The following is a 24,864-nucleotide window of genomic DNA, read 5'->3' as shown; positions in this document are numbered from 1 at the left end:
CATAGATGAACCCCCTTCGCCTTGAAATAACCCCCCCCCCCATACTAAAATGATTTTTTTAAGGACAGCTCCTAATGGGCAATTCAGATTCTGCTAAGTTTTGTAGCTGCTTATAAACATTGTCCAGTAAATGATCAGTTCTCCCTTTTGCTTTCAAGGTCCCTCTCATTTTATATTAACAGCGTATTGGCCCCTCTTAACTGCCATTGATTTTACAGTAATGTTTGCAGACAGTTAGGTAATCAGTATGGAGTAACCAACACTAGAAGCACAAAATATACACATCACAGTGAGGGCTCTGTATCTGCTATGTACTTTCTCAGAGCATGTGGCCCCTCCTTACAGATGGGCTTTCATTTTTATTTTTTTTAATAGAATTTGATTTTTAGGAGGAAATTTATTCTCCTTTTTACAGGATTTTCCTTCATACTGAAATCTTGTTGATATTAGAATTAACACTACTTGGAAATACAGTGTTATAATGCTAGATGAACCCCCATGGCTTTATATTATTTCAGTGACATTTATTTTCAACCAGTTGGATAAATTAGCCAGTCTTTTGCCTTGAGCCACCATTTTGTGGTATTCTGTGTGCCGCTCAGATCACCTGACAGGAAATACTGCAAGACGTTAGCTCTGTTCATTCATTGGCTGATGTAACCCAGCATATACAGTGTGTTTGTCTTTGGTTTATGTGCCTCACATGAGCTGGAGGGCAGATTTAGTTTTTGAAATGGCAGGTTTTATTAAATAGGATCTTTCCATAGCACCAATAAAGTATATTTTTCATGAAAAAGCTGTTTATATGTGGTTTATTTTTATAGAGACCTGCAATATTTATGAATATAGCTTCCCTTTAAAGGTAATTAACTTTTTCTGATCACACATGAATTTTTTAGACAAAATTTGCCTAAATTTCAGTGTATGTTCACAGATAGAAATCAATGAAATAGAGTTTTACGAATCCATTAAAATAAAAAAAATTTTTGAGTGTTTTTTGTTTGACTCTTTTCTGCATCATGGTTTATACTGTAATACGACTCAACATTCTATGTAACAGAGCAATAGTCTCACAAAATGAACTGCTAGATCAAGTAGACTTTCAGCCTCATCATTTTCATTGTTTATATTTACATCATTGTAGCAGGTATGAATAATACTGACTACCCTTGGTGGGGGGCCTGCTAACTTGAAGAATGGAATTATTCGCAATTTGTAATTACTTTTCGTTTTTTGTGGTTTTTCAGTTATTTTTTAGTAGCTTTCCAGTTATGAATTTTAGTGGCTGGTTGCTATGGCCTTATTTACCTTAGCAACCAGGCAGTGGTTTAAATAAGAGTGTAGAATTTGAATAGGAGGAGGACTGACTAGAAAAATAAGTAAAGTAACAATAACATTAAAATTGTAAGCTCACAGGGTAATAGATTTTTGGCTGGGGGGGCAGTGACCCCCCATTTGAAAGGTGGTAAAATGTGGCGAAAATATTTAATTCAAATAATTCAAGAACTATAAAAAATAATTAATTAAGACCAAAGTTACTAGGAATAGGACCTTCTATAACATACTAAAGTTAATTTAAAGGTGAACTGCCCCTTTAAAGTCTCCGTGCCAAATTGAGTGCAAATTCTATAATGTTTGTGTTGAAATTTTAATAAAATGCAACTATTACTAATGCCAAACTAAATCATTCTGCTTAATGAATTATAAGGTGTTTCTTTATTTATCATTGCAAGTTAGGCAGTAAGTCCCAATATTCATGATATAATCATAATTTCACTATAGTAAGTGTTTTAGTGAGCTCTTCTGCAATATTATGGACTTGTCATGAAATTCTAGAATGTTCCCAGGAATGAGACCCATGAGGTATATAGCCCTTTGCATATGATTCCCAGAGGTGTGGGGGTTAGATGCTCAGAAATGCTGTGCCCCCCAATGATATAACAGATTTACTGGCCCCTTGGCACACTGTGCGGTGTTGGCTGCGTTACACTGCAGCTATTTCTGTGCAGACTGGGAGACTCCTTGCCCGCTGTATTCTCATGTCTGCTCTTATTCCGTTCTGGCTTTTCAAACACAATCAGGGCCGCTCAGGGTTTTTCTCTTTGTTTTCCAGCACCTTCTATTCTTCTGGAAAGGAAGTTCTTTCTTTAAGATTTTCAGTGGGTTCCTTGTTTAAATTTTCCTGCTTTTTACGGAACGTAAGAGATCAGATATCAGAAAGTATTCATAAAGCGCTCACACTATTCCTGTGGCTGCTTTCCCTGAATTATTAATCTGGTCACAATCTCATGTTTTGCTGGGATAGCAGAAGACATTGATATTTCTTGAAAGAATACTTATGGGGGGGATATTTCTTGCTGAGATGTAACGTGCAGTAAATTTCCTACAGGGCAACTTAATCTGATTGTATTGTGGCATTTAGGAGGGGAAAGAAATGTAATATAAATTCTCAAAGGTCACTTGTTGTGGATGTTTTGCACTTCAGCCACCTCCATGGGGTCTGTTGCATTTGCTAGTTTATTTGGTGTGCCCTTATGTGTGATGGAATCTTCTGTTATGTTAGTTCTAGAACTGCCACCCAGCCGGTGCCAGTATCTCAAATGTACTGGCAGTATATCTGCTGGTAAATTTGTAAGGGTGGTAACTAGTGATGAGCGAATGTGTCCCGTTTCGCTTCGCCGTAAAATTTGCAAATCGGCAAGAAAATTCGTGAAACGGCGAAAAATTTTTGAAGCGCATTTTTTGCACAATTTTTTTTTGTCGCCCATGTCTTTTTTGCCGCGACCGCACCCAATTTGACGCGCAACTAAATTTTTTGTTGCACAACAAATTTTTCCGCAGCAAATTTTCATGGAAGTTTCCCCAAACAATTCGCCAATGCCGAAATGCGTAAATTCGCTGCAAATCCATGCCTGGCGAAAAAATTTGCTCATCACTAGTGGCAACCCTACCTATAATCCCTTCCCTGACATTTTCCATGGCAAATCACCCCCTTTTAAATAGAGGCCAGCCTCTGCCCCACCCATTATCACTGTCCATCCGCCCATTTCCTTGACCCATCTACCCATTTCCCTCCCCAATCCACTAGCACCCGATTTCCCTGCCACCAAGTGATGTCACTTCCCGTCCCCAGCCTAAAGACTGGTATTAATAGCAGAAAAAGGTGGCAACCCTAGTTAGTTCCACATAGAAAGTATAGGACATGGAACCTCCCTTTCAGCTCAGTCTGTCCCAGAGGTAGAGAAATTGGAGTGCCAAGTATCACTACTGGTGATGTAGGGCATGTTTGGGTGTAGTGCCATGTAATATCAGGATCACTTGACCCCCTTGGTGTGTCTATAAACCACTGTTGTGATCTTTTAAGTTCCACCATGGAATGAGTCATTATATTTCTTTGGAAATGAACAATTTATTATGTAGCTGTGCCGCTGCTATTTATGCATACTGATTAATACATACTCTTTTGCACAGACGGTGCTAGGGGTGCATTAGAATTGTGTTGCCCAGCAGGATAAATGTATGTTATTTCAGCTTTTATGCTTCAATCAAAAACCTTGTTAAAGCCAAGTACACAATTACGATAACAGCGTGTGATTACAGGTACGGTGTAAAGGCAGCAGAAACTGTCCTCTGCCTCCCAGTTCCTTATCTCACATGAGTGATCAATATAATGTATCAAATATTATGACAGAGCAAAACAAGCAAATTAAGTAATAGCAATCATTTTCTTCTACCCTCTTCTCTGCCGTACCATGCCCCACAGGGCATCATTTAGAGGGGAACTCCACCCAAACACAGCTTAAGGTAAAAGTAAACATAATATCAAGCAACTTTGAAATGTACATCTATTGAAAAATATGGAGCCTTTTCATGATTTTTAATGTAATAATATGGTTTGGAACAGTTCCCTAAGCCCCGCCCCCTGTTCCCCTGCTGATCTGGCTGACTGTCCCTGGACATGTGATGTCAATAAGGAAAGGGACATCACAGTGCAATGTATTATGTAGTTCCTGCATGCTGTCTGTAATTTGAGGAGAAGTTGTTACAATTTGTAACATCAATGTTTTAGTGCCACCTCCCCTGCCAGGATTTCAAATGATGCAGAAAGAGAACTGTTTTGCAGCTGGATTTCAGCATATGAAAATCTTATTTCTTCATACTTTTTGAAGGAATTACAGTGATAGGTATATTGGGGGTTTCTTTCTTCAACAAATTTTGGCTTGGAAGCTGGAGTTCCCCTTTAACATTAGTGATTACATGGCTAACTGTTGAAACACCTTACAGTGTGTTGCTGTAAGGCAGAGGGGTTCAGGGCTTCCTTTACACATTACCCACATTGGCTTTGCAATTCGTGAAACGGCGAAAAATTTTTGAAGCGCATTTTTTGCACAATTTTTTTTTGTCGCCCATGTCTTTTTTGCCGCGACCGCACCCAATTTGACGCGCAACTAAATTTTTTGTTGCACAACAAATTTTTCCGCAGCAAATTTTCATGGAAGTTTCCCCAAACAATTCGCCAATGCCGAAATGCGTAAATTCGCTGCAAATCCATGCCTGGCGAAAAAATTTGCTCATCACTAGTGGCAACCCTACCTATAATCCCTTCCCTGACATTTTCCATGGCAAATCACCCCCTTTTAAATAGAGGCCAGCCTCTGCCCCACCCATTATCACTGTCCATCCGCCCATTTCCTTGACCCATCTACCCATTTCCCTCCCCAATCCACTAGCACCCGATTTCCCTGCCACCAAGTGATGTCACTTCCCGTCCCCAGCCTAAAGACTGGTATTAATAGCAGAAAAAGGTGGCAACCCTAGTTAGTTCCACATAGAAAGTATAGGACATGGAACCTCCCTTTCAGCTCAGTCTGTCCCAGAGGTAGAGAAATTGGAGTGCCAAGTATCACTACTGGTGATGTAGGGCATGTTTGGGTGTAGTGCCATGTAATATCAGGATCACTTGACCCCCTTGGTGTGTCTATAAACCACTGTTGTGATCTTTTAAGTTCCACCATGGAATGAGTCATTATATTTCTTTGGAAATGAACAATTTATTATGTAGCTGTGCCGCTGCTATTTATGCATACTGATTAATACATACTCTTTTGCACAGACGGTGCTAGGGGTGCATTAGAATTGTGTTGCCCAGCAGGATAAATGTATGTTATTTCAGCTTTTATGCTTCAATCAAAAACCTTGTTAAAGCCAAGTACACAATTACGATAACAGCGTGTGATTACAGGTACGGTGTAAAGGCAGCAGAAACTGTCCTCTGCCTCCCAGTTCCTTATCTCACATGAGTGATCAATATAATGTATCAAATATTATGACAGAGCAAAACAAGCAAATTAAGTAATAGCAATCATTTTCTTCTACCCTCTTCTCTGCCGTACCATGCCCCACAGGGCATCATTTAGAGGGGAACTCCACCCAAACACAGCTTAAGGTAAAAGTAAACATAATATCAAGCAACTTTGAAATGTACATCTATTGAAAAATATGGAGCCTTTTCATGATTTTTAATGTAATAATATGGTTTGGAACAGTTCCCTAAGCCCCGCCCCCTGTTCCCCTGCTGATCTGGCTGACTGTCCCTGGACATGTGATGTCAATAAGGAAAGGGACATCACAGTGCAATGTATTATGTAGTTCCTGCATGCTGTCTGTAATTTGAGGAGAAGTTGTTACAATTTGTAACATCAATGTTTTAGTGCCACCTCCCCTGCCAGGATTTCAAATGATGCAGAAAGAGAACTGTTTTGCAGCTGGATTTCAGCATATGAAAATCTTATTTCTTCATACTTTTTGAAGGAATTACAGTGATAGGTATATTGGGGGTTTCTTTCTTCAACAAATTTTGGCTTGGAAGCTGGAGTTCCCCTTTAACATTAGTGATTACATGGCTAACTGTTGAAACACCTTACAGTGTGTTGCTGTAAGGCAGAGGGGTTCAGGGCTTCCTTTACACATTACCCACATTGGCTTTGCATCCATGACATTGCACTTAATTGATGGGCGTGTAACGCACAGCCATGCCCATAATGATATGAATAATATTTACTCACTGTTTACAAAAGGGTGCACCTAGTAGCAACTTTGAGTGGGAGAAGTTACGCTGGAATTCTGTGGTTTTAAGCCAATGTACTGTGTTAGCCATTGAAATAATGCAGAATATGTAAGGTTAGGTGATACCTTTTACTGGATAACTTTCAGAGCCGAAAGCTTGCAATTTTTTCTTACTTAGTTAGCCAATAAAAGTTATCACCTAACCTTACATTTGCTGGAATTCTGGGAACAAAGCTGCATTGTGCAAAGCAACAAGGTGATATGAAAAAGTGGCTGATGAACCCTTTGTGGAGCAGTCCAATGGGCATCCAATTTTCCATATTAATACTCCCCCCCAGCACAGGAGATAGGTGGGACGATGATACATGGGATATCTGTTCTAAGCGGAGCACTGAACAATGCTGGCAATCAGCAAGAAACTCCTGTATCCATGGCAAGAAGAGATTCCTATTTTGGCTCAGTTGTGTACAGGATGATAACTGGATTAAATATCACCCTACGTGAGTCAATCAGGATGAATGCGAGTTACCAAGGCAGATGCAGCTGTAGCAATGTAACAAAATAAATACGCAAGAGCCAAATTGCTCGTTCACATATCTACTGACTAAGGCACCAGCAGTAAATTAATCCCACGTAGGCGAGGAATGGCATTTATAGATGACTCCATCTCAGAGTTTGTTTACGCATAAGTATCTATTACCAAGCATAGAGTATAAATAAGCAACTCCCTTCCGTTACTGAGGGCGGAACCAAAGAAAGGTGCAATACCCCATAGGGATCAATGCTATTGAGACCCAGGGGGGTAAGATATCTGCATCTTTGGGCTTTCCTGTTAAAGGGGTGGTTTATCTTTATGTTATCTTTTAATATGTTATATAGTGTACTATTCATAGAAACTTCGCTATTGGTCTTCAATATTTATTTTTAGTTATTTGCCTTCCTTTTCTATGCAGCTCTAACTGTAGTGTGGGAGCAAAAGTCAGGACTTTGTCCGTTCATTGGCTGATGGGGCCTAACATGTTGTGTGCCCTTGGTTTCCCATCAGTAAATGCAAAGGCTACGGTAAAAATGCCCCTTGTGCCATTGTCTACTGATCTGTACTAAGATGGTGTCGGAAGACAAAATAACAGTGTGTTTGGATAAAGATCAATTAAAAGAAATATGTTACAGCACAGTTAAAATTTTTAGCAGAAGGAATGAAGAATAAAGTTGGGTGACATGTGCGTGGGAGTGCAAATTAGGATCGCTTAACGAGTATTCTCCAGAATAACTCAATGTGTGTGAGTCACACGGAGGAGGGCGGCTATCATTGTCACAACACACCTGCGCTCTGCACCCTACTCACTAATTACAGCACTGCAGTAAATGAATGCATGGAATAGCTCAGGGGAAGGGGCTGGGGGAGGATGGGGGAGTATTTGCTTTCTCTCTGATAATAACAAGAGAACTTAGTGGTGGGCACAGTGCATGCATTGTCCCTGCTTCTGCTTATACACAGTGCTTGTAAGGAGGAGTAGTGGAACTATAGGCTGACAGCAGCGGGGAATAACAAAACATGATAAAAACTAGTGCAGTGTGAATATAAATGAAAGGGTAAGTTTACCTTCACAAAACATATTGTTACCATGCATTATACTACAAATGATTTTTGTCAGTTTTTTTTTTCAATGATTTTTTTCCCGTTCTCATGGTTCCCTGTAGCAGCCAGCTGTCACTGGGGGTCATTTATAAAATTTGTGCAGCGCAGAATTATTCGTACAGTGAACATATTTGCCCTGCCCATGTTTATATTTATAAAGCTGGACAAGACTGCTGCATTTAATGTGCATATTTGCGAATTTTAAACATTATTTTTAAATATTTGCTAATTACATATGCTTATATGCATCCCAATTACGCAACAACTTTGGTGGCAGAAAACTGATTTCGCGAATTGTATATTATATTCACAAAGTGAAAATTGGCGCTATATATAAACGTGGAAAGAGGGCCAGCAATTCGCATTCCACTGTAATTCGCAAAATAAGGAAAGAGGGGCACAGCAGTGCAAAATGTAACCATTTAGGGGAAAACTTGTGCAAAACAATCATTTATAAATGACCCCCATTGTTTTTTTCTACTATGCCTATGTGCGAATATTTATGTACACACCACCATTAGGAAAAACCATTTGCAAAAAAAAATATGTTGCATTTAAAAATGACCCCACTATGTGCAAGTCCCAGGGGACACGTACTGTATAACTCCTGCTTAGTTACACCCCTTGGTCTGGGTACCATTTAAAGGACATGTCAACCCCAAAAATAAGTTTTTGCCTAATAAAACATAATTCCAAGCAACCTTCCAATGTGAATTTATTTAAAGTTTTCAGTGCTTTAAAAGTTATTTGTAAATGTAATTGCTATAGAAAGCAGCATTTGCTGAACTGGTTGTTACTTTTTAAACAACGTTGCAAAGTTCAGTCTCCTCCAGCAAGACAGGTCTGTTAATCTGAAGGAAATAAAGGAGGAATGTAATTTAAACAAACCCCACATGGATTCCAGAAATAAGTAAATTAAATGAGTTCGATAAATAAATTATCCTAGTTGACTCAAAGGGTAATTAGGATATATTCAATAATTGAATCAGAACTTATTCCCCAATATATGTTAGCACAATAAAAATTGTATATATATACCCAATATCAAACTTGGCCCGGGTGTTCAAACCCCGAGCCCAGCACAAGGTTCAAAGCGATCACACAATCATATGGGGTTAAGGAAATCCAAATAGCTCACCAAAAGTCCGTGGTGGTCCGGGTGCTCGAGGCCCCGAACCCGCAGCTAAAGGGAAAATTCTCCAAAATGAAACATAGGACATCCAGCACTCCGGACTCGTAGAACTGCTAAAAACTAAAGTTTCTTTCTTCATGTTTAAAACAAATGAACGCCTGACGCGTTTCGTGTCCTTTAGGACACTTAATCATAGGCCATGATTAAGTGTCCTAAAGGACACGAAACGCGTCAGGCGTTCATTTGTTTTAAACATGAAGAAATAAACTTTAGTTTTTAGCAGTTCTACGAGTCCGGAGTGCTGGATGTCCTATGTTTCATTTAGGTCTGTTAATCTGCTGCCTTGTGTTACATTGTTTCAAATGCCAAAGCCACTAGGGCATAGAATAGAAAAGGAGAGACAAACATTACTTCTAATAGCATTTATATATACACATAACTCAAACCATTATACATTTGTGATGAATGTAATTGCAAAGTTGCTTAGAATTTTGTTTATTTTTATTAGGTAAAAAATTATATTCTGGGTTGAATTGTCCCTTAAGTCTACTGTTACGCAGGACTGATTCTCAGCATGGGGAAAAACGTAGGCAAAGAATCAGCCCCACCACTGGCATCAGCCTCCTACAGTATATTGCCTGCACCACATGGTGGATATTGGCTCTGAAATGCAAAGTTTTGGCTGACAAAATGGTTCCAGGTGCAGGCAAGGTAAGAGGCTGATGCCAAAGGAGGAGCTGGTTCTTGGCCTGCGGTATTCTGTATTAGATTTTTAAAAAAATGAGGACGGGATCATTATTACCCTAATGACATGGGGTTAACGGACATTCCTGCATTAGTGACATATACCAGCATCAGAGAAATGCCAGCAACCAGGGCCCTGCTAAACTATTGTTTTTTTTTCCTTTCCCCTTTAGTATCCCAGCACCAAGCTGTCCAGAGCCCCCTGGATAAGCCCTCGGGAAATGCCATCCTCTGCAACAACTGTGGCAATGCCTGTAAGGGAGAGGTGCTGCGGGTGCAAAACAGATATTTCCATATTAAATGTTTCGTATGTAAAGGTAAGAACGTAATCATACGGTGTAATTAGTAAGGTGCTGTTCACTCTGTGTATTACCAAATGCAGATACAAAAACAGACAGGTTATTACGCATCACAACAGCCATAATGAATATGCAGTATATCACTCATTTTAATTACTGCTTATCAACACTCGGGTGCCTTCCACTCTGTAATCACCCACCATCGATGAGAGATATTATATGTGAATGTCTTGTCTCTACCCATGCCATGTCTGTCAAAGAGGAACATACTGTATCTGCTCTCCACCCATGCTGAATCTATGAGAGGGTTTGTCTGCTCTCCACCCATGCTGAATCTATGAGAGGGTTTATCTGCTCTCCACCCATGCTGAATCTATGAGAGGGTTTGTCTGCTCTCCACCCATGCTGAATCTATGAGAGGGTTTATCTGCTCTCCACCCATGCTGAATCTATGAGAGGGTTTATCTGCTCTCCACCCATGCTGAATCTATGAGAGGGTTTGTCTGCTCTCCACCCATGCTGAATCTATGAGAGAGGATGTCTGCTCTCCACCCATGCTGAATCTATGAGAGGGTTTGTCTGCTCTCCACCCATGCTGAATCTATGAGAGGGTTTATCTGCTCTCCACCCATGCTGAATCTATGAGAGGGTTTGTCTGCTCTCCACCCATGCTGAATCTATGAGAGGGTTTGTCTGCTCTCCACCCATGCTGAATCTATGAGAGGGGATGTCTGCTCTCCACCCATGCTAAATCTATGAGAGGGTTTGTCTGCTCTCCACCCATGCTGAATCTATGAGAGGGTTTGTCTGCTCTCCACCCATGCTGAATCTATGAGAGGGGATGTCTGCTCTCCACCCATGCGGAATCTAAGAGGGGGGATGTCTGCTCTCAACCTATGCTGAATCTAAGAGGGGGGATGTCTGCTCTCCGCCCATGCGGAATCTATGAGAGGGGATGTCTGCTCTCCACCCATGCGGAATCTATGAGAGGGGATGTCTGCTCTCTGCCCATGCGGAATCTAAGAGAGGGTTTGTCTGCTCTCAACCTATGCTGAATCTAAGAGGGGGGATGTCTGCTCTCTGCCCATGCGGAATCTAAGAGAGGGTTTGTCTGCTCTCAACCCATGCTGAATCTAAGAGAGGGGATGTCTGCTCTCCGCCCATGCGGAATCTAAGAGAGGGTTTGTCTGCTCTCCGCCAATGGGGAATCTAAGAGAGGGTTTGTCTGCTCTCCCCCCTTGCTGAATCTATGAGAGGGTTTGTCTGATCTCCACCCATGCTGAATCTATGAGAGGGTTTGTCTGCTCTCCGCCCATGCTGAATCTATGAGAGGGTTTGTCTGCTCTTCGCCCATGCTGAATCTATGAGAGGGTTTGTCTGCTCTCCACCCATGCTGAATCTATGAGAGGGTTTGTCTGCTCTCCACCCATGCTGAATCTAAGAGAGGGTTTGTCTGCTCTCCACCCATGCTGAATCTATGAGAGGGTTTGTCTGCTCTCCGCCCATGCTGAATCTATGAGAGGGTTTGTCTGCTCTCCGCCCATGCTGAATCTATGAGAGGGTTTGTCTGCTCTCCGCCCATGCTGAATCTATGAGAGGGTTTGTCTGCTCTCCGCCCATGCTGAATCTATGAGAGGGTTTGTCTGCTCTCCGCCCATGCTGAATCTATGAGAGGGTTTGTCTGCTCTCCGCCCATGCTGAATCTATGAGAGGGTTTGTCTGCTCTCCGCCCATGCTGAATCTATGAGAGGGTTTGTCTGCTCTCCGCCCATGCTGAATCTATGAGAGGGTTTGTCTGCTCTCCACCCATGCTGAATCTGTTAGTAGGGATATCTGCTCTCCACCCATGCTGAATCTGTTAGTAGGGATATCTGCTCTCCACCCATGCTGAATCTGTTAGTAAGGATATCTGCTCTCCACCCATGCTGAATCTGTTAGTAAGGATATCTGCTCTCCACCCATGCTGAATCTGTTAGTAAGGATATCTGCTCTCCACCCATGCTGAATCTGTTAGTAAGGATATCTGCTCTCCACTCATGCTGAATCTGTTAGTAAGGATATCTGCTCTCCACCCATGCTGAATCTATGAGAGGGGATGTCTGTTCCACCATGATGTATCTAAAAGGTGGATGCCTGCTCTTCACCCCTGCTGATTCTATCGGGGAGTGTCTGCATTTCACCCATAATGGGAAAGCTTGACGTCCATGTGGACTGCTTGGTTGTGCACAGATTAGGAGTTTGATGTCTTCATTAAATACAGAAATCGTGTTATTTGATGATTCAAAAGCTGTTTGTGCCAAAATACTAATTTATATTTCTTCAGTATTTTCAACCTGCCAACTGTTCCCGAGGTACAATCCCACAAAATATTACCTAAATTCACACCAACTTTTGGAATACATTTATTGATACATATGCAGGACTTGCAGTGAGGAAAGATGAGATCAAGATGATAATACAGGCATCAGACCCATTTTCCAGAATTCTTGGGACCTGGCACTTTTTGGATAAGGAGTCTATCTGTAATTTGGATTTCCATACCTTAAGTCTGCTAAAAATGTGTTTAAACATCAAATAAACCCAACAGGATTGTTCTGCCCCCAGTAAGGAATAATTATAATTTAGTGGGGATCAAGTACAAGGTACTGTTTTATTATTACAGAGAAAAGGGAATCATTTAACCATTAAATAAACCCAATAGGGCTGTTCTGCCCCCAATAAGGGGTAATTATATCTTAGTTGGGATCAAGTACAGGTACTGTTTTATTATTACAGAGAAAAGGGAATCATTTAACCATTAAATAAACCCAATAGGGCTGTTCTGCCCCCAATAAGGGGTAATTATATTTTAGTTGGGATCAAGTACAGGTACTGTTTTATTATTACAGAGAAAAGGGAATCATTTAACCATTAAATAAACCCAATAGGGCTGTTCTGCCCCCAATAAGGGGTAATTATATCTTAGTTGGGATCAAGTACAGGTACTGTTTTATTATTACAGAGAAAAGAGAATCATTTAACCATTAAATAAACCCAACAGGATTGTTCTGCCCCCAGTAAGGAATAATTATATTTTAGTGGGGATCAAGTACAAGGTGCTGTTTTATTATTATTTATTATTGTAAAATTATAAAAATTATATCAGATGAAATTTTAAATCTTTATAATTAAGGACTTTTCTGCAGGTTCGGACAGTTTCTTTGTAATTACATATACCAGGGTGTAGGCCTATTGCATATCTGTATTTCTTTAATGCACCATGCAGCAGCAGCAGCTTCTTATTTTGTTAACTGGGTACCAGATGGGAAATGAATATTCAGCGCAGATAAGCAGATAATACTGAGAGGTTTAATATTTCTTTAAACATTGCTGTGAGATCGAAAAGATGTTTTCATAGAATTTAAGGCACTAATAGTCTCCAGGAGCCATAACAGAGCAACCTGTTCTACATTCGTCTGCCCTACAGCTGGGCAATGGAAACTTCTTGTACAGAACTGTGGGCTGCAGTAATGCTCCAAAACAGGATCCATCTGCCTGACCTTTCCTACACTGCTGTCTTTGTCACTGCTAGATCATTCTGTTTTGGTCACTGTCCTGTAATAGAGAAAGCAAGCAAAAAACACAAAGTTATTCCACTCCACCGCATGTTCTGTTTATTTCTCTTGGGTAATGATTGCTAACAGGTTCTGCAATTCTGGGCATGAATCACCAATACCTATAACATCCTGGTTTGTTTTACCTTCTGCTGCAGGGATTAATCATTAGAAAATTACTCATTTGTGCAAAACAAATTGATGTACTTCTCTTCATGTAAAAGTTAAAAACTTAATTGAAATAAAAGATATTACCGGTGCAAGCTGAAGGTTACTTCTTTCCAGATTGGATATCGACTAAGGTTTCATTGGCTGCACACAAGCTTACGCTGCTTTGAATTTGCCTGCAGGGTGTTTATATTTTAGGGACAAACATTTAAGGCAGTGGTTGGTGTTCAGCCATGTTATTTGTTCAAACTTTAGGTGTTTTGATGGTCACTGCCTCCCAAGCTTAATTTCAAATTCCAAATCCTATTTTTATTCTTTTTAGCATTATATGGTTCGCCCTAATATGCATGTACTCTGCCCCTCTATGAATGTACTCCATCCCTCTATGTATGTACTCCACGCCTCTATGTATGTACTCCACCCCTCTATGTACTGTATGTACTCCACGCCTCTATATATGTACTCCACCCCTCTATGTATGTACTCCATCCCTCTATGTATGTACTCCACGCCTCTATATATGTACTCCACCCCTCTATGTATGTACTCCATGCCTCTATGTATGTACTCCACGCCTCTATATATGTACTCCATCCCTCTATGTATGTACTCCACGCCTCTATATATGTACTCCACCCCTCTATGTACTGTATGTACTCCACGCCTCTATATATGTACTCCACCCCTCTATGTATGTACTCCATGCCTCTATGTATGTACTCCACGCCTCTATATATGTACTCCATCCCTCTATGTATGTACTCCACGCCTCTATATATGTACTCCACCCCTCTATGTATGTACTCCACGCCTCTATATATGTACTCCACCCCTCTATGTATGTACTCCACGCCTCTATATATGTACTCCACCCCTCTATGTATGTACTCCACGCCTCTATAAATGTACTCCACCCCTCTATGTATGTACTCCACGCCTCTATATATGTACTCCACCCCTCTATGTATGTACTCCACGCCTCTATATATGTACTCCACCCCTCTATGTATGTACTCCACGCCTCTATATATGTACTCCACCCCTCTATGTATGTACTCCACGCCTCTATATATGTACTCCACCCCTCTATGTATGTACTCCACACCTCTATATATGTACTCCACCCCTCTATGTATGTACTCCACGCCTCTATGTATGTACTCCACCCCTCTATGTATGTACTCCACCCCTCTATGTATGTACTCCACGCCTCTATGTATGTACTCCACCCCTCTATGTATGTACTCCACCCCTCTATGTATGTACTCCACGCCTCTATGTATGTACTCCACGCCTCTATATATGTACTCCACCCCTCTATGTATGTACTCCACGCCTCTATATATGTACTCCACCCCTCTATGTATGTACTCCACGCCTCTATATATGTACTCCACCCCTCTATGTATGTACTCCACGCCTCTATATATGTACTCCACCCCTCTATGTATGTACTCCATGCCTCTATGTATGTACTCCACGCCTCTATATATGTACTCCACCCCTCTATGTATGTACTCCACGCCTCTATATATGTACTCCACCCCTCTATGTATGTACTCCACGCCTCTATATATGTACTCCACCCCTCTATGCATGTATTCCAAATGTCTATGCATGTACTCCACCCAATTATGCATGTACTCCACCCCTCTATGTATGTAATCCATGCCTCTATGTATGTACTCCACGCCTCTATATATGTACTCCACCCCTCTATGTATGTACTCCACGCCTCTATATATGTACTTCGCCCCACTATGTATGTACTCCACCATTCTATGTATTCTATGTATGTACTTTGCCCCTCTATGTGTGTACTCAACCCCTCTCTGTATGTACTATGCTCCTCTATGTATGTACTCTGCCCCTCTATGTTGTACTCTGCCCCATTATGTATGTACTCCACCCCTCCATGTATGTACTCTACCACTCTATGTATGTACTTTGCCCCTCTATGTATGTACTCCGCCCCTCTATGTATGCATGCCGCCCCTCTAAGCATGTAATCTGCCCTCTATGTATGTACTAACTCTCTAAGCATGTACTCCACCCCTCTATGTATGTACTCCACCCCTCTATGTATGTACTCCACCCCTCTATGCATGTATTTCTTTAGGCATATGGAACAAGGGCAATTTATTAAGTACACTAGTACACAAGCAGTAAACATTACAACTTTAACACTTTATAAATAAGAGCCTTATAAATAAGGATTCACAGCAGTGTCATCTCTTTTTCTTAACAGTTATCTAGAAACTTGATAGTTTTCTAGATGTGTTTGCATATTCCTTCCAGTGTATATTAATCATATTGTTTTAAAGTATCTAGTAGAATTAAGTCTAAAACAACTGGGCTTCTCTGAGTTTTCTTGGATATGTTTCAGCATTCATCCTGGTGGCTTCAGGTCAAAATTATATTGTTTTACATTTTAATATGTCATATTGTTTTACATTGCTATGACTATATTTAGATCTGTTTGACATTTTGATGTTTTATAAATAGGTATTTCCAACATAAACGGAAACAGGAAAAGTACACTGAAGTATTAAACATTATAACTTTAGCACTTTGTAACTAAGGCCCAGTAAGATAAACGTGTAGCTACAGCCCATTGATTTACAGGCACAGTTGCAGTGGTGCCCATGCATTTGGAAGCAGAGTTATAGCTTTGATATGCCAACCAGTACAGCAAACTAGATCATTAGCTCTTGAGTTAATGGAAGGGAGTGTGGCAGCACATAATGCCTTTCTTCTGTGGCACGTGTGTAATATTGTTGGTTGTACCCAATAAATACAGGTTTATGTATGTGAGTCATATTGTTTTGCCTAAAAGTGTTATCGAAGTTCTGTGCATACAAAGAGAAAGTTGGAAAAGTGATGAAAGGAATTCCTAGCATGAACATACAAAATAAGGAAAGCATTTTTTGTCCCTTGGGTCTTTTTTTGAGATATAACCATGGTTATGTATAAAGCAGAGCCAATATTTTAGTGGAAATCCATGTACCTATTTGTTCCTAGTAATGCATAGGAGGAATGGCACTATATGCTTTTGCATAAAATTCCCCTTTCCCAAGTTGCACACTATTCACAAAGCTCTCTGTAGTGGTGGTGGGCCTGGGGCAAAATACACTTTTTTTCGTCCGACACTGATGCTGTTGCCATCTTTTGCTACTGCCCCCTTATGTTCCTACTATACCAGATATTCAGTAGATTTCCAAGAGGCTTTTATATTGACTCCTGTAGGTACTGCCAAGCTTCTTGCAGTCAGGAGGAGAATTATGGTGTGCTGTTAAGGTTTCTCCATTCCCCTATAAAGTCCCAAGTTTCCATAGACAGTCCATGACACAGTACGTGTAAGACACATATATAGTAGGAGAAATGCGCGTACAGTACGTTAGGCACATAAATGTTAGATGATGCTCTTTTCTGAGGAATTCAGAAACTTACGGGCCCATGCATTTACTTTTAATTTCTGACTACGTCTGCTGCTTCCTAGGGTCCCACTATGTTTGTGGGAACCCACAACTGCCCCTACAATGACAAACCCTACAGACAGCTGTGCCGGTTTATACTGAGCCACGCCAGATAAGGGTGATAAATAGTCATTGTATGATTTTTATATGCTATTTTTGATGCTTCATCAGCTAATGGATGGCTAAGTGTTTCCCAGCAGCACCGTTTCACCAGACCACCCACATTATATGGGGCAAACTTAAATGAAAGAAAGTGTCTAGTGACAGTGTTTGAGCAGTTATTATAGGAGATATAGTCCCACATGAAAGCATTGCAGTAAGCTGCATTCCAGCAATGAGTGGTATTTCTTTTTGATGGGATTGCTATAATAGAAGTAGTGTTACCATGCAGAACTAGCACGGAGCACTGCCATATTGATTGGTTTATGGGAATGCTGGGTCTTGGCCCTTTATTCTGGGAAGTGAGTACTTACTGTGATCGTGCACAGTTGGCATTATAGGAATGATGTATGTAACATGTCTCCTTCTCTCTGTATATTGGTATCTCATATCTCACTTGGCACGGCACCATTTATAAGCTTTAGAATGGGCATCAGGAATTTCATTTTCTAACTTGTCATCCCGTTGATTTCTGATCAGATAATCATACTAAAGTTTTATGATGAACAGGGTTTATTGTTATGCTGCCAGCAGCATAGAGTGTAGAACAGGATTTCTCAAGTGGGGCTACTGGGGGGCACAGATCACATTCTAACCCTTCAGATGACAACCGCTCGTTTTTTGGACCGCTTCAGCAGTTTTGCGTAAGAAATGAATTATGATGCATGATACGATGATCATACCCTTGCTACTTTTTTAACCCCCTACAACTCGGTGTTTAGAGCTGTGTGAGTAATGCAAGAATGCTGCTGGCCCAAATGGCATCAAGCGGTTAAACAGCAGGATTCATTTGAGCGCCAATCAGAAATATTGGCATCCCATGCAGCTTAATAACTTTACTTTTCATTTGCTTAAAGGAACAGTAACAGTCAAAAATGAAAATTTAAAGTTATTAAAATATAATGTACTGTTGCCCCACACTGGTAACACTGGTGAGTTTGCTACAGTAACACTACTATAGTTTATATAAATAAGCTGCTGTGTATCCAAGGGGGCAGCCATTCAAGCTGAAAAAAAGGAGAAAAGGCACAGGTTACATAGCAGATAATAGATAAGCTCTGTAGAATACAATGGGGATTTATCTGTTATCTACTAAGTAACCTGTGCCTTTTCTCCTTTGGATGGCTGCCCCCATGGCCACACAGCAGCTTATTTATATAAACTATAGTAGGGTTTCTATAGCAAACACCCGATTTGTACCAGTGCAGGGCAACAGTACATTATATTGTAATTACATTTATACACATTTATTTTTTTGTGTTACTGTTCCTTTAAAGAGTCGCATTGTCCCATGTGTTTTCATATTTGTTTTACCTTTGTCCTTTTCTCTTTCTTCCAGTACTCACGTTGTCTTCTTGTATTCTCCATTCTGGTTATCATTTCTTTCATGTTCACTCCTCCCTTGAGCAAACTGAGAGATATTAGTATGTATTTAAGGGCTTTTTTTTTTGACATTTTTCCAAAGTATTAGGCTATCCAAAATGTATATGCAGGTGTTTTTTTATTACAGCGGGAAAAAAGTTGTTTGCCTTGTTGACCTTGTTATCTTTCAAATTTTTATCTGAGTAGAATTTACAATATTAGATTCAGAAAAGGATATACAGCTAATATAGCTTCTGTTCATGTAGAAAAACCTTAAAGGGGAAGGAAAGGCAAAGTCACTTGGGGGTGCCAAAATGTTAGGCACCCCCAAGTGACTTTAACCGCTTACCATGTACCCCGGGCTGGTGCCCCTGTTAGGAGAAAATAGCACCAGCCCGGGGTACCTGGAGCGCAGCACTTCCTCCTTCCGCCTTCCACTTCCTAAACTGCCGGTGGCCGGGCATGCACAGTAGAGCGAAAAAGCCGACTTAAATGTTTAAGTTCGGCTTTTCACTCTACTGCGCATGCGCGCGCAGCGAAGCCGGAAGGAGGAAGCGCCGGCAGCTACCCCGGGCTGGTGCTGTTTTCTCCTGACAGCGGCACCAGCCGGGGTAAAAGGTAGGCGGTTAAAGTCACTTGGGGGTGCCTAACATTTTGGCACCCCCAAGTGACTTTACCTTTCTTTTTCCTTTAAGATATTTGTGAAAATTGCTGCTAAAGGGGCATTGGTCCCTCTTTGTGTCTGTATTTCTGTAACTTTTGGCTGTTAATTGCAGTGTGCGGCTGTGACCTGGCCCAGGGAGGCTTCTTTGTCAGACAAGGAGATTATGTTTGTACTCAGGACTACCAGCGACTGTATGGAACCCGGTGCTTCAGCTGTGATGAATTCATTGAGGGAGAAGTTGTTTCTGCCCTAGGGAAAACCTACCACCCCGGCTGTTTTGTATGTGCGGTATGTAGGTAAGTAGCTGGCTTTATATGCAGTATGTAAGTAAGTGGCTATGCTTCTGCTCTGTGTAGGTAAGTGACTGAGTATCTACAATATGTACGTAAGTTACTATGTAAGTATGTGGATGCATATAGGAACTGGCCCATTATGTATTTTAGTTGCATCTGAATTAAAGGGCTGTAGATTAGAAAGGGATTTGATAGTGACTCTTTACTTAGCAGAATTAAAACAGATGAACCAAAAGCATAGGTAACTGAGAGTAAACAGAGCAGAACTGAGCATGGGCGGTGTGTAAGTGGGAAAGATGGAGGGAAAGATACTGGGTCATCTTTAGAGACATGGCTCACTACTGGTCCTTTGGGCTGATACAGAGGCCAAAAACATCATGTATAAGGTTTATAATCCTATCAAGTTGTTTTAAAAAACATGTCAGCACAGACACAAGGGCATTAGAATAAATAATAATCAGCCCTGTAGCATCAGTATCTATACCAGGGGTGGGCAAACTTTTTGGCTCACGGGCCACATTTACTTACCCCCCCAGACCGGGCCAGGGCCAGGCCAGCGTTACGCCCCCTTAGTCTGTTTAATTCCGGCCCGCCAATGACACCAAGTCTTGCGTGATGAGACTTGGCGTCGTCGGTGGGCCGGATTAAAAAGGCCAAGGGGCCGGACGTGGCCTGCGGGCCGTAGTTTGCCCACCCCTGATCTATACCATATGTAACCTCACGTTCTATGTTCTACTATTGTTTTGAAGATTTCTTGACAACTAAGAATGTTTATCAACTGCTGCCCAGAGCATACTGAGCATGTGTAGTGTCACTGACACTCGATAAAATTCAAGATTGGGAGATGCTGGGGACAACTTTGAAGACATGGGGATCATTACTGTTGTAGGGCTGCAAAATCAAGGGTTAGTGCATAGTAGTCACTTGTTGCCCAGGATGAGGGTTCTTATAAAATAAAAGATATAGGTTTAAGAGCCACAGGGTTGAGCGCATAAAAGCGCCTGTGTACAAAATAGAGGCAGCAGATAACAGGCAATACACTGTTGTGCCCCTGCCATTATTAACAGCACCCATGGCCTTACATGATTTCAGCTGCACCTTGAAGTACAGTTAATTTAGAGGCCATTATTATATCGATAGAATAATAGTGAACTCATGCAAATAGACAAGGCAGTCAGCGAATCAACAGCTTGAAATCGACTGAACTGGACTGGTTTACCACGTGCTTTTATTGCAGTATGGTGGCTTCTAGTTACTGAGCCTGTACTGAATTAAATTGAATGATGTTATTTGCTGAATGAAAATGTGTGAATGCCACAATGTCCAGTGGCACCGAAATGATGATACTTGAAATTCTCTTTTCAGGAACCCTTTCCCCCCCGGTGACCGTGTCACTTTCAACGGCAAGGAGTGCATCTGCCAAAAATGTACCATGTCTCCGACTGCCGGAAGCGGCAACTTCTGCATCCAGGCGCTCCGAAGTAGGTCACTCGTATAAATGTTTCATTTTGTTTTCCTTACACAACTGTACCCCAGATAATTTACCGAGATTTGTTTTTCATTTTTCACAGGATAAACTGAAAGCTAATAAAGAGCCCAAACAACTCCAAATGTACAGTATCTAATAAAGGGAATAAAAGTTAGAGAGGGAAATTGTCCTGAGCCCAATAAATAGGAGCTGCAATAAAAATGTTTTCTGTCGTCTATTCACAGAATGATAATAATAATTAAATAACGTGAATTAAGTATGGTTATTCTGACAGCCCCGCCCTCTCTCTTAAAGTAATATTGGCTTCAAAATATGAATGTACATTAAAAGTTCCCTATAGGCCATGTTGATCATTTTTCCCTAATAGGGCTGCTTTTGTAAGTAATTTTCACTTGAAGTTCCTAAACCTAATGGTTTTGCCAGCCTGACTGTCCCTTCTCAGCCTGTCAGTTATAGCTTCTAATGCTAACGGCCTCCTGCTGCACAGATATGGCCGCCCCCTCATAGAGGGACATGGGGGATCAGATAGGTAATGTAAAAGCATTGGGCAAATACTCTTATAGAAAAATTATAAATATATTATACATTATAATGTGTTATAATGGATGTAAAAAAAATAATTTCTGGTGTCCTTATCTCTTTAAGCCTGTAGAACTACAAAGGGAGGAAATGGGATTATTCGGTCCCACCCTTTCTCCCAGCAATAATAATGAGCTCCGCTTTTCATAAACAGGGCAAACAGGGAACTAGAAGCTCCTCCATGTTTGGTTCTTGCAAGGTAGAGAATTAGATTATCAGTATAGAGATAATCTCCCTGTGTATTGGGCATCTGACAACAGTCTCAATAAAAGGACAAATGAGGGGGTTGTATACTAGTAATCTAATTATCTACCTTGCAAGCACAAGGAGTCACCTCTGTTTCCCTGATTGTCATGTTTAGCTCAGTCTATATAAAAAAAACCCACACATTTTTTTATGATAAAAACTATAGGAAAAAGTATGTTTGACACAAGCCCATCTCTTTGAACTTATGATGAACAAGAGGGGTATCCTGCCTCTTTAAATAGCAACCTTGCAATTGAGAACCAAGAAGAATCACACTGAGCTGTCAAAGAAATCAATAATATTACTGCGAGAACCACTTAACAAATTAAAGTGAGGAAAAAGCAGGATGTTGCTGCAACATTGATCCTAACTGCCGAATAAATATCTCCTTTAGACAAACCCTCAAACTCATTGTGCAACCCCATGGGGTGATTCTTCAATGTCAGTGCCATAGACTATGCTGGATCAGCTGCCTCAGCTCTGCAACTGGGTTTAATTGCAAGTGTCTGCCAGCAGGCTATGAGGGGGGGGGATTATTTTTTCTATACAGTCAACCAAGACCTCCCATGAAGTTGCCACCCTAACCGTGGGCCCTCAGGTGACTATATAGAAAATACTGCCTTAGCCATAGAGGGTTGAATGGAAAAGTCAGCAGCTATGTAATCCGCACCACAACTGGGAAAGATAAATGGCTCAGGGTATTAGTCTGGGAGGAAATATGTGATAGTAGAAAACAGCATGAGAGTTATATACCTCCCAGAGGGTAGTTGCAGATGGGGTAGCAGTGACTGCTTGCACCTATGTTGTAGACTGGGAAGAGCATTGAATTGTCTAATAAAATGATTAAGAAATACACTTATGTCTATGACACTGACTTACTATAAAGCAATATAATGTGACTTCTATTAGAAAACCCAGAAGGAGCCAGGATGGACACAATAGGGTTGATTCATTAAGGTGCGTTAAAACGAGCGCTATTTATAGCATGCGGTAAAAATTTTTATTGTGTCTAATTTTTCATGTCTTAACGCACGATTCACTAAAAGAATATTTGCGTTAATTTAGACACGATGCTGTTTGCGTTATTTAAGTCGCGAAGACTATTTTCATGCGGTATTTGACGCAATGCGCGCTAATTAACGCAGTGTGCTGCTTGTCGCGCGCGCTAATTAACGCACGTACGCTACTTTTCGCGCGCGCACCATATTAGCCATACACACCATTACGTTCGTAAAACTACTTTTTTTTAAAATGCCCATTTCCCTGCAAACTGGCGGCTGCATCACTCTAGGGCCAACACAGACTTGAATAAATCCCACTGCAAAGTCCATATTGTGTTGCCAAAAGCTCATGAACTGTACTTTTCTATAATTACCACCTGCTCCAAGTAGGTGTTAATTTTCACACAGACTAATGCGATATTTAGCGCGTCTAAGTGTTTGTGAATCATGCGTTAGTATTATTTCTGCGAGCAAATTAACGAATGCGGTAAAATTAACACATGCGGTTGCACGCTGATTAACGCACGCGATATGTGACTTGACGCATGCTATAATACTTTAGCGAATCGCGCTTCTTTTTTCACATCTATTTTAGCTCAAAAAAACATGCGATAAGCGTTATCGCACTTTAGTGAATCAACCCTAATGTCTTCACCCCTGTTGACCAATTACTAATTACTTCCAGTTACTTAATTACATTGGTTGTTCGATATTCACCAAGTTCTGCTGGATTCAAGGCATCTTGGAATACCCACAAGTACTGTTTCTTCTGACTGGTACCTATAACACAGAGTAGATTTTGGCTGCTGTCTCACTGCCATTGGTGGGCTTTATGTTTTACAGATTGCGGCGGTTGTGGCTTGGAAATAAAGAATGGCCAGTCACTGGTAGCACTGGAAAAGCACTGGCATTTGGGATGTTTCAAATGCAAAACCTGTGGCATGCCTCTGAAAGCAGAGTATATCAGCAAGTAAGTAAATCAGTGGCAAGTAAATATCACCTTTGGTCTCTCGCTACTGAGACAGAATGTAGTCATGCATTTAAGGCCAAATAGCCCTTTTGGAATGAAACAACATTACATTAATGCTATTAGAATTAGGGGCAAAAAGATTCAAGAACAGTCAGGGAATGTCTGTAGCGTTGCCTGGGGCAAAACAGACCCGGACTGTCCTACCTGCACCATTCAGCTATTAAACAATATCCCTGGCTTGAGTGTATTTACTTCCCTCCTGAGAATCCAAAACTTCTGGCAGGAAATGGAGATTTGACCTAAGTATATTTCCCGTTAATAGCTCACCCCCGTTCTCTCTAATGGGCAGTTAAGTTTGCATTCCGTTGCATTGCATGGATACGCTTCTGTACGTGCATCATTGACACCGTTTATAATGGGCCGTGGGGGGATGTTACTAAGTGTTCCAGTGCCTTCAGTGCTGTTACTTATTTATACTGTATATACACTATCAGCCTGTGTTACAGATATTGGCTTCCAGCTTTATAATGAAATATTACAAATGCTATTTATTAGTTGCTCACTGGCATTAGGTAACATACCATGCTCAGTACATATGGGGAAGATTGCCTCAAAGCAAGTGCAAAGTGCAGAACTCAGACGCAATGCACTTATTTTTTTTTTACCTGCAATACAGATTTTTTTTGGAGAATTTCTATGTCTAAACATGACAAAAAAAGGGTCATAGAGCACCAGTAATGTTGACAGGGTGATTATGGAATTGGAATTAATGCACCACTGCATGGGTACCCATGAGTCACACTCAGAAGTAAAAAGTATTGGTGAGCCACACAAGCATGAAGAAAGTTCCTGGGGGTTGCTAATTAAAGGTGGTTATTGGCTATTTGGTAGCCCCATGTGGACTACCAGACGCCTGTTTGGAGTAACCCTGTGTCTTTATGCCTTCAAAACTTGCCCCAACTCAGGAATTTAAAAATAAGCACC

General features: G+C 41.0%; 1 protein-coding gene across 13 annotated transcripts in view; it reads left to right on the top strand.

Annotated features, from left to right (window-relative positions):
- The window catches only part of ablim2 (actin binding LIM protein family member 2), a 107,594-nt gene that overhangs the window by 29,591 nt on the left and 53,139 nt on the right, over positions 1–24,864 (top strand). For all 13 annotated transcript variants that reach the window (XM_031895322.1, XM_031895332.1, XM_031895328.1 and 10 more), the window contains exons 2-5: positions 9,755–9,898; positions 19,415–19,598; positions 20,961–21,076; positions 23,754–23,880. In XM_031895322.1, the coding sequence (XP_031751182.1) occupies positions 9,755–9,898; positions 19,415–19,598; positions 20,961–21,076; positions 23,754–23,880 (571 nt within the window). The remainder of the gene's footprint in view (positions 1–9,754; positions 9,899–19,414; positions 19,599–20,960; positions 21,077–23,753; positions 23,881–24,864) is intronic.

Source organism: Xenopus tropicalis, chromosome 1 (genome assembly GCF_000004195.4).
Source record: "Xenopus tropicalis strain Nigerian chromosome 1, UCB_Xtro_10.0, whole genome shotgun sequence".
Lineage (NCBI taxonomy): Eukaryota > Metazoa > Chordata > Amphibia > Anura > Pipidae > Xenopus > Xenopus tropicalis.
Note: the sequence above shows the minus strand (reverse complement) of the source record. Positions and strands in the feature narration are given on the sequence as shown.